At 34.9% G+C, this 13858-nt stretch overlaps 1 protein-coding gene across 4 annotated transcripts in view; it reads right to left on the reverse strand.

The window, feature by feature from the left end:
* Positions 1 to 378: 378 nt before the first annotated feature.
* Positions 379 to 13858, reverse strand: part of PDE1A (phosphodiesterase 1A) — a 315490-nt gene continuing 302010 nt past the window's right edge. For all 4 annotated transcript variants that reach the window (XM_012785792.3, XM_012785793.3, XM_012785794.3 and 1 more), the window contains 2 exons: positions 6859 to 6975; positions 379 to 3364 (listed from right to left, as the gene is read on the reverse strand). In XM_012785792.3, the coding sequence (XP_012641246.2) occupies positions 6902 to 6975 (74 nt within the window). In that variant the 3' untranslated portion in view covers positions 379 to 3364; positions 6859 to 6901. The remainder of the gene's footprint in view (positions 3365 to 6858; positions 6976 to 13858) is intronic.

Here is a 13858-nt window from a genome sequence, read left to right on the forward strand (position 1 = left end):
CTGGTTACTTTCTTTGTCTTCAATCTTTTTTCTTTTTTATGTAGAGACGAGGTCTTGCTGGTTGCCTAGGCTGGAGTGCAGTGGCCATTCACAGAGCCATCATAATGCACTGCAGCCTCAAACTCCCGCCTCAGCGCCCCGATTAGCTGGGACTACAGGTGCATGCCAACACGTTCAGGCTGCATCTGGTTGCTTTTGGATGTGGCATTTTAGTTATTATGTATAAATTTGGTATGTATAGATTATCTCCTCTATACTACTTGAAGTTTCTAGAGAAAAGATTTAGGTTTCCATATTCATATATGCACCAGACTTCTAGTCAGGAGCTTGCAAATAATAGGTTTTCAAGGGCATATTTCTTTTTTTTTTTTTTTGAGACAGAGTCTCGCTTTGTTGCCCAGGCTAGAGTGAGTGCCGTGGCGTCAGCCTAGCTCACAGCAACCTCAAACTCCTGGGCTCGAGCGATCCTTCTGCCTCAGCCTCCCTGGTAGCTGGGACTACAGGCATGTGCCACCATGCCCGGCTAATTTTTTTATATATATATCAGTTGGCCAATTGATTTCTTTCTATTTATAGTAGAGACGGGGTCTCGCTCTTGCTCAGGCTGGTTTTGAACTCCTGACCTTGAGCAATCCGCCCGCCTCGGCCTCCCAAGAGCTAGGATTACAGGCGTGAGCCACAGCGCCCGGCAAGGGCATATTTCTTTAATGGATTAAAAATCACTTTCTGACAAAAATCTATATCAATTTTTGAGTTGGTCTTCTTCAGGTTTTCCTCAATTCCTCCAACTTTTCAATGCCCCCCCCAAGGGAATTACATTAAACACCAAATGTTTCACAATATTGTCCCTCAAATAGATTTATTTAGCAATCATATATAATAGGAAATACAGAGAATTACAGCATACTAGAAACACAAGAATTGTAGGTGTCATGTTAAAAATTAAATAAAAGAGGTTCTGGTTAAATGAAAAGGCATATGAACTTGCAAGATATATATGTTGGGTAGTTGAGGATAAAAATGCAAAGCGGGGCATTTAAAGTGCAGGAGCCTAACTCATCAATCCCTCTCTTCAGAATGGGCTCAACATTGGTGTTTGCAGAAGACACGGGTGCAGATAATCTCCATTCTGACTTCTTACTAATTAGTGCTAAGTAAGACGTAAGCTGTCTTAGAGAGAGAGGGAGGGGGCAGGAAAGGAAGAAATATGCAAGACTGAAAGAAAAAAGGAGGGAAGTAGGAAGTGTAGGGGATAGAGAGAAAGAGGGAAGAAGAGAGATTAGGAAAATAGTAAGTACACTAAGCAGCCTGACAGCTCTTCTGAAGAAGCAAAGCGTCTTCTCCACTCCCTCTGGAAGTTTGGTCACAGTGCTTTAATAAGTCACATAACCTGGAAAATTAGGTTAAAGCCCATATACAGAAATTTATGAATTCTTTGTATGCTATTTTTTAAATAACAAGAGTGTATAGATCTTAAAGTATTAACAGGAATAAAGTGGCTATGTTTCCTATGACATTTGAGAAGCAGTGTCTCCATTTACTTCTCCCTTGAGAGATTCTATAGCTTTACTGAAAGACAATTGGCTCAAATAGGAACAACAGTAATTAGACTTCCCAGACAGTCAGATTCTATTTTAAGTGCAGAATATTTTCTATTAATAGGTGGTAAATACCTCATTTTAAAAAGCCACTAAAAGCAGTAGTTACAGTTTCTCCATAAATAGAAACGAAGAGTCCATTTTTAAAGAACCAAAAGTCACCATGATGTACATATCTATAAATGTTTTCCCCCAGCACATTATTATAGATCAATCTTTACTGCTTACATTTAAAATACCAATTGCATTGTAATGTCTATGCTACAATTATTTAGCTGTGTTCTGCACAAGATTCAGGTAAAACTAAAGCTAAGGATCTTATTCACAGAACATTTAAAAGCATTTTATACAGAGTCTACACACAAATATATCTTAAATTACAATGATGCATACTAAATATGCATATAGAATATGGCTTACACATTAAAAGAGATCTAAGTTGTGAGTTATAAAATCTCACTACTTAGGCTTAACAGCTTCTGATTGTATCCATTTCTAAAATATTGCTTAGCATTGTGAAATCCAGAAGGAAGCAGGTGCAACAGCAAACTCGTTAGGATGGATGAATCCTCCTTCATGTCATTTAATTGATGGCTACTCTTGATTCTTTCCATCCAATTTCTGCCTTTCACAAAGACAAATTCACTGAAGCTCACCATCATTGAAATGTTTGTACAGTGAAAAGTTACAACATCTAATTGTGCTTGACCTTTCTTGTCAGCTAATAACGAACAAAGAAAGATAGTTCAGTTTGGAGCAAAAGAAAGGCTTTGCACATGCTCAGGCAAAACATGACAAGGAAGCAGAGCCTCTGAGGGTTGCAGTTTGTTTCTGGGCAGCAAAATTTAAAAGTTGCATCAAATAATGTTATCTGTACAGAAAAGTGTGGGTTTCCATTTTCATAGACATTTTAGTATTTTGTTACATCTTGATGGGATAACCAACCCAGAAGGCAAATTCCATTTTCCATTCTAGTGTCTGTCTCTACCAATGGTTGACAATCTCGTTTTCTTGTTTTCATGGACTGTAGATATCATATGACTGGCGTCATGACCATGCCCATGGAAGTGATGCATTAGTGTATTAAAACCATGGGATGGATGGATACAAGCTGGTTCACTGTCTTCAAGGAAAGGCTTCATTGCCATTTCTCAGTATGAGAGTTACAACGAGGTGTTCATCAGATCATTGCGCTGGGCTATGATGCTCAGTTGCTGCCCCAGGACTTCAACTACAGCTTCTGATGAGTCCCACCTCTCATCCTGTTCTCATGCATTTAAAATAAGGACAATCTATACAGCCTATTTCCCAGCACTGCAAAAAATATATTTTCCATAATTTTGGTTTTGCTTTCCTTTTGTTTAAGACCTTGAACAATGTGTTATGAGAGCACTCTGTGTAAGACAGTGCAAGGAATTAAATTTAAAAAGGCTTCATCTTCTGCACATGTATTGCACAGCCACTACAACTGGCTCAAAGTGAGAAAATTTTAAAGCTGTCTGACTTTTGTCTTAAAAATTTCTCTGGGTTGACTGAAGAAGGCCAAATTGTAGAGGAAAAACAGTAGCAGAAGCACTGGCCTAAAACTCTGTTAGCAACTTGAGTGTATTTATTTGGCCAGGGCGACTAGCTCAAAATTTGTGTTCTTCTTAATTCCTTATGTAGACGTCCATAAAAATGGTCCGATCCAACTGTACGTTGAAAAAGGAGATATAGCTTTGTGGAAAGTTGAAGATTTAGGATGTTTTCGTGCTGCTTTCATTATCCTAAAATAAAATCCAAATGAAAATGAAGATCAGAGAAGAAGTGGAAGGGGTAGGGAGTGGAGGGGCTTGGGCAGATGCTGGTCAGATGACACAAAACTTCAGTGAAATAGTAGGAATAAGTCCAAGAGATCTATTGTACAGCATGGTAACTATACTTTATAACAATGTATGATATTCTTGAAAATTGCTGCTAAGAGAGTGGATTTTAAATGTTTTCAGCTCCCAAATATGATAAGCATGTGAGGCAATACATATGTTCATTAGCTTGATTTAGCCATTTCACAATTTCAGAACAATACACTGTACCTGATAATATATATGATTTTTATTTGTGAATTAAAAAATAAATAAAGAAAAAAAAGGAAGAAAATGAAGATCATGATTTAGTCATATACAGGCATCAATTACTGTGTGGCAATTTCACATTGGTCTTTATACACCTGGTCAAGAATAAGGGATTTATCAGTGTATAATAGTGGGTTTACATCAGTCAGAATTGCTCTTCCGATTTGTACTCTGGGTATGTGTTGTATGTGGTTTAATCCCAGTAAAAATTTTGATTCTTTGGATCAGAAGTCACAAACTCAAACAGTCATATGGGCCTAGTATCTAGTGTGAGTTAAGTAGGGCTGGGTGTGTGTAAAACAACTAGAATTACAGGGACTGTAGTGAAGTAAAGTTATGTTCTTTAGTTTTGCCTTAAAGACGCTCAGAAACATATTTTAAATCAGTGTGGAAGTCAAACAAATCTGCAGACTAAATGTAGCCCACAACTCATCAGTTTTTGGCCTCTTGTTGGGCAGTACACTCAGAATTAAAGAATTGGCATTGGTAGGAAGAGGGAACACTTTCTCCACAATGGGGAACAGTTCTGATACTGGTTTGCCTTTGAAATGCCAGAAATCTCTAACATATCTTTCAAGGAAGATAATGTGATAAATGATATGCCATTAAGTTTTTAAATAATACAGCAGGATGGCATTGTACATCCAACCCCAATCTCATTTACTTTAATTAACAAAAGCATAAAAGAAAAATTTAAGCAAAACAAAAGACTTCTGTGGACTGGGACCTCTTAGAAATGATGATGAAATTATACAACAGTGTGAAAAGTAGATTTCAAAGGCTTTTTTCTGGTCGTAGATATAGTGTTGCACATTGATTTATGAGGTCTCAACATGGCACAAATTTAATTAGAGCTCAATATTTCCTGGAAATGCATCTCACAGTGGTGCCTACACATTGAGAACAGAGCAGGCGATGGATCTCGGAGATGTGGCCAGGCTGCCATAAGATCTACAGTTTCCATGATGGTGGCAAAAGAATTAGCTACCAGTCATAAACAAGGTGTGGTAAATTTGCAAACAGGGAGCCTGCAAGCCAAATCTAGCCCACTTACATATTTTGTCTGGTCCACGCAGTGTTTCAAAAAACTTTGAGCCAACATGAATAATTGGAAGAGTTTACATTAAAAACAAAACAACACAAAGCAAAACAACTCTTATTCACTAAAAGAACCTGGAAACACTGGGCCCTCATTCCTTCACGCTGAAAATCTGCCAGAGCCAAAGAGTGGCTGGCTGCCGCTGCAGCCTTCAGGCTGGGTGTGCTCTGTCCTTTCTGTTTCTAAGACTGATCACTGTTGTCTCCCACACACCATACTTGAGTCACAGTTGCCAATTTTCACCACTCTTGTTTTCAGATCCTGCCCATTCCATCCTTTAAAGCACCTGCCTGTTCCTTGAAGGCTTGTAAACTTCACCTACTGAAGGCCCTGTTTCCTGGAAGATTGTGTCTCTTTAGTTGAAAAAAAGAAAAAGATACTTCATTAACTGCCATAGCTATCTATCTATCTATCTATCTATCTATCTATCTATCTATCTATCTATCTATCTATCTATCATCTATCTATATCTAATATCTATCCTTAGACATTTTCATACAAGGAACAGTAATTTTTACAAATCTATTGGTGACCTGTGTTCCTTATACACAATTTTTGAAAAATGTTCATAAATATTCCAGATCCATGTCATGAATGCTTAGGAAATGCTGATCCTAAAGTTTTTTTTTTTTTTCTTTTGAAGCTACAGAGTACATACCAACTTGGAGATGTCTTATAAGAAAGAATCTTGCTTAATTTTGTCTTACTCAGTTTTTTAATGATCCTTATTTGCCAACAAAACTTTTTGTTACTTAAAACATTTCTAAATATTCCACTGAATTAGTTTTCCCTAAAATATATTTTGGGTGCTCCATCATATATCATCAGGACCCAAACTCTTTTCTGGAATGACCATGGGCTCTAAAGGTAATAAATTTATAGTTTGAATGGAGAGTAAGGAGGAGAATTTCTGTAGCTAATATGAGAAAATATATTATAACTTTTAAGTATAGAGATGAGTTTTAGTTGCTGAATAACCATTTTGTGTCTTTATTTCTTTCCAAGCTTAATATATAAAATAGGAATCACACTCACTAAGTTTATCACACTTACAAAGTGTGGAATTGTTGAGAGGACTAAATGAGATAATGTATGCAAGATGTTCACCACAGTGCCTAACACTTTATAGTTGCTATTAATGAAACTATTATGATGAATAAAATATAGTCATACAACTAACTGTCTTTTTAACTCAAGATCACTGGGAAAGGAATTATCTTAAAAGCTAATCACAGTTGAACTCTTTCATATCTAAAGCAACATTTGTGGAGCTGATAATAACATCACAAAGGCTTGGTATGATACCCTCAGCACTTACCCCCACTACCAACCACCCCCACAGAAAGACTCATTATAACACTTGAATTTTGTTTTTTACACTTTTTTAGTAGACATTAGGACACCTCCACTATAAATATACCTTTCCTTTCTATAACTGCCTGTACCTCCTTTGTACATCCAAGACAGAGGTTCTCAATTTTAGTGGACAGAAATATCGACAGGCTTATCAAAAATTCATATTTCCAAGGCAGCACTCCGAGAGTTAACAATTTCATAGATTGAAGACAAACCTTCACAGCTTAATTTTTAAAAAGAGAACCATTAATATATATGTCCACAGATTTTAGCAAACATGATGGTTGCTTCATAATATGTATTAACACTTGCTTTGTTTTTATTATAGGGTATCAATTTTTATATTTCTTACATGAAATAAAAGAAGAAATCAGTGTAAAATACTCATATTTCCTACATGAAGTAAAATAAGAAATGAGGATTAAACATCCCCAGGGATTATAGCTTTTTTTTTAAAGAAGTAAAATTTTAGTCTCAGCGAGTATAATTTTTATTGATGAGGAAATTAAGAACTTTTGAAAGTTAAATGTTTAAAGTTTACGTGTTAAGGTTTTACCCCAAAAGATGGAAGATAAAGATTAAAAAAAAAAAAAGAATCCAGGAGGGCATTTAAATAATATAACTTCGTTTCTAATGATATTCTAAAAACCATTTAGTTTAGAAATTAGATTTGTTGTCTAGAAAATAAAATTACCTTTCATGTTTAAAATGACAGAAGCCATTAAGGTGTTTCAGACCTATGGGTGTGTATCAGCATGTTTTTCTTCAGCATTTACTAAGTCTTCTGAGTTCTTATGAAGATCAGTTTCACCTAAAAAGAAACAAGGAAACAAACACACAAAACTCAAAATAAGCCTTTGAAAAAACCTAATAAGGTTAGCAGATTTGAAGCCATTTGTAAAACGTGGAAGACTGGATTTTACGTGGATTTGTGGCACATTTCTCCAAGGATATCAAACATTCTCTTTTCAGCCTGTGGATAGCATAACAAGTCATCTTTGGTGGTTATATGAGTTTTTGAAGTTGCAATTTAATCTGAGAATGCAGAAAGACATAAAACAGATAAAACTTGTTTAAATATCTATTAACTCTTGTACCCTCATAATATCCTGAAATTAAAAACATAATCTATTAACTCACATGTAAAAATTATGCATGTTTTTACTGAATATTTTTAATTGAAACAAATTCCTTTAAATAAATCCCCTAATGATCAGTGTCTTTTATCACACGTTGCTTAGTTGCTATGAATTTAAAACAAATGAGTATAAAAGAATAGCAATGTTTAAGATAAGACATAATCTGTTAAAACAAACTCATGGAATTTATAATCTTGGAATCACTCAGCTTCTGTATAAACTTTGAAGAAAAATAAAATATTAGCATGGAAAATGTTTCAACAGTTCTAGAGAGGATGTAGAGAATCTATGAAAAATGAAAATATAAAGCAAAATGTACACATTAGAGTCTTATTACATAAGCAACAAACTAAACAAAATAAATAGAAATTAATTTTGAGTCAGTTACTCAAGATACCCTGATATTTCAGAAAATACGTATGATGGAATGTTCTTTCTGTATGAAATTTGATTGAAGATATTCTAACAATTAAACTTTGCACTAATTAACTTCAAGATAATTCCTTTAATGTATATTGTAGGACAGTGTCAACTCAGTTGCAGCAGTTTTTATTGAGGTTATATAATTAGTGAACATACAGAACTTATAAGGTGTTATTATAAAGCAAATTTAAGTTGCCTCCCACTGTCTCTTTAAAATATATTCAATGGGGGAAATTTATCTTCTATGCCAGGATCAAAATATCCTTTGGTTCATATGAAACATTCGTGAGGCACCTACACAGCCTTCTCTCCTTTGGCCCATCTGTCACCATCTAACTCTGTAGCTCTCTCACTTAGGAAGTGGACTCCATTCCCAATATCCCCTTCACTCAGTCTCTCCAAGGGTCCTGGTGAAGCTCTCTTCCCTTGATTTGAGGTAAAGAAGGAAGTATTTCTATACTTTTCCCAACAGCAGAGATCTCTGCAAAGAAATCCTCTTCACAAATCTTTTTTCCACCTCAGCAATCTAACCCTTTCATTTGTTCGTATTGGTTTAGAGTGTTAAGCACCCTATAACTGGCTTTTGAATCTACTTTGTAATTCCTTTCTCACAAGTCTATTTGTCTTCCCACATTTATCTTCTTAGAGTCTTGGCTTAAACTTCTGTCTAATATCCTGTTACTTAAGGCTAGATTAAGAGAGAACAAAACAGTCTAGAATAGAGCAGAACAGAGTGAAAAGAATAGACTGAATTAAAAGAAATGTAAGTAATATACTTATATAAGTAATCCACTAATTCCCTGGTTCTCAAAATTTTTGAGAGAACTTTTTACAATGGGTGAAGAGCACTAAGATCTACCTACTACCAAATGCTCTCATTTCTAGTGAATAAAGAACTCACAAATAATAATAAGTGGAAGAGGAACAAAATAATCAAATGATAACGATACAGCAATGAACAAAAAAAAATTCCAAAATGATACACAAATTACATCCAAGAGTAATTCTGTACATGCAATTAGAAAAGCAACACTTAAAAACTATGACCAACTCAATATATGAGTTTTTTTTTTTTTTTTTTTGAGACAGAGTCTCACTCTGTTGCCTGGGCTAGAGTGCTGTAGTTATCACCCTAGCTCACAGCAACCTCAAACTCCTGGGCTCAGGCAATCCTACTGCCTCAGTCTCCTGAGTAGCTAGGACTACAGGCATGTGCCACCATGCCCAGCTAATATATATATATACATATATATATATATATATATATATATATATATATTTAGTTGTACAGCTAATTTCTTTCTATGTTTTTAGTAGAGATGGGGTCTCGCTCTTACACAGGCTGGTCTTGAACTGCGGAGCTCAAAGGATCCACCCGCCTGGGCCTCCCAGAGTGTTAGGATTATAGGGGTAAGCCACCACGCCCTGCCAATATACAAGTTTTGCAGCACTGAAAAAGTGTTTTCTTTGAAAACTAAAATACCAGCTGTTTTCAGGGCCATACAAACATTGCCAGGCAATTTCATGGCAATCAAATACTATAGTCCTCAGCAAATCCAAATCACATTACTGTTAGTTAATAAATCTTAAGTTGTAGAAATCTTTACAATGAACTTGGGGAATTCTACCTGTAAGTAACCCTTAGTCTTTCATAAAAAAAGTCATATTATTCTGACATATCATTCTGCCATAAAGAAGAAATAATTTGCATTATTCAATCCATTAAAGATTATCTTAGATGACCTTGATGGCCCAAGAGTGGTCTATCTAAAAGACTTTGAGAAACATCAATACAGTCCAAGGTTCCAAATGTCTTTAAATCATGGGTACCTCTGTAGTCTGATGAAACCTATGGCCTTCTTTCACAATAAAATTCATAAATCAAATAAATATGATTACAAAGGGGTCTACTTATATTAAAATACAGCTATCAACACATTTAAGTAAACCTATGCTATAGTAATATACATGCTTCTTTAGTAATGCATTAAATAACAAGGCCTAACTATATTTCTGTATCTATGTAATTTATAAATAATAAGGATATCAAAAGATACTTCAAGATCTCTCCACTAAGTATATTATGAAAACATCTATGATTTCTATTGATGACAAACAAAAATATCGCAAATTTTAAAGTGTATTGTTGCCTACAAATGAAAGGAATGCTAAATTTCAGTTAAAGGCTAGTAAAAAAAAAAATTCCTCTTCAAGTATGCATAACCCCAAGTTAAAACTTGTGATCTAGTCTAACTTCATTTTCCAGGTAAGAAATGCCCAGAATAGTCAAGTGATTGTCTCTAGTGCAGACCATGATAGATAACCTGAAGTGAAAATAGTTGGCTTTTAATTCACTGGCACTTCAACAAGACCAGTAAAGTGACCTTGGAATTCCATTTTACTGAAGGGATTTGCAAGCTCACATACATAGGAAGCTGCATGAACCTTAGGAATAAATGCAAGGGGACTGCTCAAAGCAAGTACATATAAAATTGTTTGTCAGCCAGGAAAAAGGTAATGAAAGTAAGGGCCCTCCAATAATTCTGTTCACCTCAAAGAGCGTTACGTGTTCATCTAAACCAATTTCAAAAGTTCAAACTTAAAAAAAGTAATTTGTAAAATGATGAAATGTTGTGGCTTTGCTTTATAAATAGAGTCTAAATTCTGCAGTGGGCAGAGAGGGAATAGCAGTTATAGGAGGGCCAGACCTACCAAAGCAAACAGAAATCCTCTAACTTTAGCTAATCTATGCTTCTTTTTAGACTGCAATTTGAGCTCACTTTTATTACATTGGAATCACAGTGTGTTAGACTCATATGATGTAAATATTATAACACTTGCAGGGAATAATACAAGGAACACTATCAAGTGGATATTATTGACTCCAGTTCGCCATTCATGGTCTCATCGACTAATTATCTGAAAAATAATCTGTTAGGATAAGTCACTATACAATTGAATAATCAACCCTTTGTGAACAGCGACTAGGTGGCAGGCACTATTCTCATCTTATTTTCCTGAATCCTCACAGCAACCCTATGAAGTGGGAGTTAACAATTGTGAGATGTAGCTTGAGTGTTGTCTGCCCATGTTCTCAAAGCTAATGAGCGGTGAGATCCCCTGGACAAAGTACTACCAGAATCTTGACCTCTGGTAGCGGTGGTAGCCGACCTTCACCCCTCCCACCATAGTCACACACCCCCATCCTCTTACTCCTAATATTTTTCTTTAAATAAACTTTCAATCTATTCTCTTTGAAAAAGAAATTATTTTTGTGCTAAAGAGTAATTTCTCCTCAAAAAAAGAAATTTGATGTGCTTTTTTGTATTTTTCTAATACATAAAATCCATAATTAACAATCATTTCTTTTGTAGACATACAAACAATAATTGATTTAATCTAATAGTCTATATTGCACTCACTATTTTTGACTAGTCTAACCCAACAATCCCTGCATGTGAGCAGGAAAATCATGACTATGGTTTCCTTGGTAAAGATCAGGAACACATGATCAGAGGGATAACTGACTATTCCAACGCACTATAGCCTAGGTGGATTTGGGAGACAGAACCCCACGATATACCTCAGAAAAACATTCCATTTAGTTTTATTTAACAGCAAGAGCAAATAATGTTTGAAAAATACTTAGCACAAAATTGGGTTTTGCAGTCTTTTCAACAGAAATACTAGCTCTGAGCAACACTACATTTTTATTTCTTCATGGGAAAAACGTTACCTTTCCTATATATAGTAGTATTTCTTAAGGCAGGCACATGGGTAGGTAGCTTCAGTTTTATTTTTGGACCATTTATGGTGTTTATGTTGCAAATAGCTAGAATGAATTGATGATCTAAGATTAAAGTGATAGTCATTGGAGAAATATAATGTAGGATAAATCAGAGCTTTTGATTTTAATTGGTGTTTTGGCATCTGTATAATGTAATTTGCCTTACAGATTAGGAATAGGAAATCTTTCAACACCAGGGGAAATACTCTTCCTCTTTTTCACTCTTAATTTAAATGCATTTGGAGGAGAAACAGTTGTAAGCATGTTTTCTGTGTTTTACTCTGCAGTGTGCATGAAAGCAAGATAAGAGAGAACTTGCACACTAGGCAGAAGAAAAAGAAGCAGCTGCTAAAACAAAACTCCACCTAATTCCCAAATGTTCTATCTCTGATCCTGTAATATTAGAGGAAGCAATAAAGTGTTATATAAGATAAAAATCAAAAATAGCTAAATTATTTCTTGATTCATTTAATTTTTAGGAAAGTATATCAATTTGCATTAGCAAACTCTAGAATGGATCCATGTACCAAGCACATATGTGTTAGGCATGTAAATAGGGAGTTTTACAGATGATCTATGGAAAATGGAAGATTTCTATGTATATTCCTCTTCTAGTCAGTGAAATTATATTCAACTTGGGAGACATAACACCATGTTAAACAGACAGAAATCTTAGTGTTTAAGTTCCATTGAAACTAAAGAGTTAAACAGCGTGGGAGGTTGAGCTGGCTCCTTGAAAGAGTTCAGTCTAAAATTTGGCCTCCTGGATGTATATGTTTTGGTGGCACACAGGAATATACTCTTAACAAGGGATTGAAGAGAAATGCGACTGATTTATGAACATAAATTTTGAAACATGAGACATTACTGAATTTATTTATCAATTCTAGGAGTTTGTTTGATGAGTCTTTAGGGTTTTCTACATGTAAGATTTTATCATCAGCAAACATGGATAGTATTAGCTCCTCTTTTCCTATTTGTATGCTCTTTATTTCTTTCTCTTGCCTGACTGCTCTGGCTGGGACTTCCAGTACTATATTGAATAGAAGTAGTGACAATGGGGATCCTTGTCTTGTTCTAGTTCTTAGGGGAAATGCTTTCAATTTTACCCCATTTAGTATTATGTTGGTTGTGGGCTTGTCTTATATGGCTTTTATTCCTTTGAGGTATGTTCCTTTTATGCCTAGTTTGTTAAGGATTTTTATCATGAAGAGGTGCTGGATTTTAACAAACACTTTATCTGCATCTATTAAGATGATCATACAGTTTTAATTTTTAATTCTGCTTATGCGGTGAATCACATTTATTGATTTATATATATTGAATCATCCTTGTATCCCTGAGTTTAAACCCACTTGATTGTGGTAAGTTATTTTTTTGATGTGTTGTAGGATTCAGTTTGCTAGTATTTTGTTGAGGATTATTACATTTATGTTCAGGAGGGGTACTAGTCTGTAGTTTTCTATTTTTGTTGTCCTTTTCTGGCTTTGGTATCAAGGTGATCTTGGATTTGTAGACTGAGTTAAGGAGGATTTCCTCCTTCTCATGTTATGAAACAATGTCAGTAGAATAAGTACCAGTTCTTCTTTGTAGGTCTGGTAGAATTCAGCTTTGAATCCATCTGGTGCTTGGCTTTTTTTGTTGGGAGGTATTTTTTTTTTTAATTACTAATTCGATCTTGCTGCTTGATATTGGTCCATTCAGGATTTCTATTTATTCCTGATTCAAACTTGAGAAGTTATATGTTTCTAAAAATTTATCCATTTCCTCTAGATTTTCTAGTTTGTATGCATAGAGGTGGTCATAATAGTCTCAGGTGATCTTTTGTATTTCTGTGTTATCAGTTGTAATGTCTCCTTTTTCATTTCTGATTGGCCTTATTTGAATCCTCTCTCTTCTTGGTTCTTCTACTTAGTGGTCTGTAGATTTTGTTTATCTTTTCAAAGAACCAACTTGTCATTTCATTGATCTTTTGTATTGTATTTTTGGTTTCAATTTCATTTAGTTCTGCTCTGATCTTTGTTATTTCTTGTCTTCTGCTGGCTTTGAGTTTGGTTTTTTCATATTTTTCTAGTTCCCTGAGGTGTGATATTAGGTTGTTAATTTGTGATATTTCTGTCTTTTTGATGTAGGCATTTAGTGCTATGAACTTTCTTTTTAAGCATTACTTTTTCTGTATCTGAGAGATTTTAGTAGCTTGTGTAACCATCTTGATTTCTTTGTTGACCTAAAGACTGTTCAGTTTGTTTGTATCATTCTTTTAGAGGAAAGTTCTAATGCCTATTCAAATACTATTATTCCTAGAAGGGATCTGTGTGAGAGAATCAAAGATCTCTTTAAAAGAA

The sequence above is a fragment of the Microcebus murinus genome, chromosome 8 (genome assembly GCF_040939455.1).
Source record: "Microcebus murinus isolate Inina chromosome 8, M.murinus_Inina_mat1.0, whole genome shotgun sequence".
Classification (NCBI taxonomy): domain Eukaryota; kingdom Metazoa; phylum Chordata; class Mammalia; order Primates; family Cheirogaleidae; genus Microcebus; species Microcebus murinus.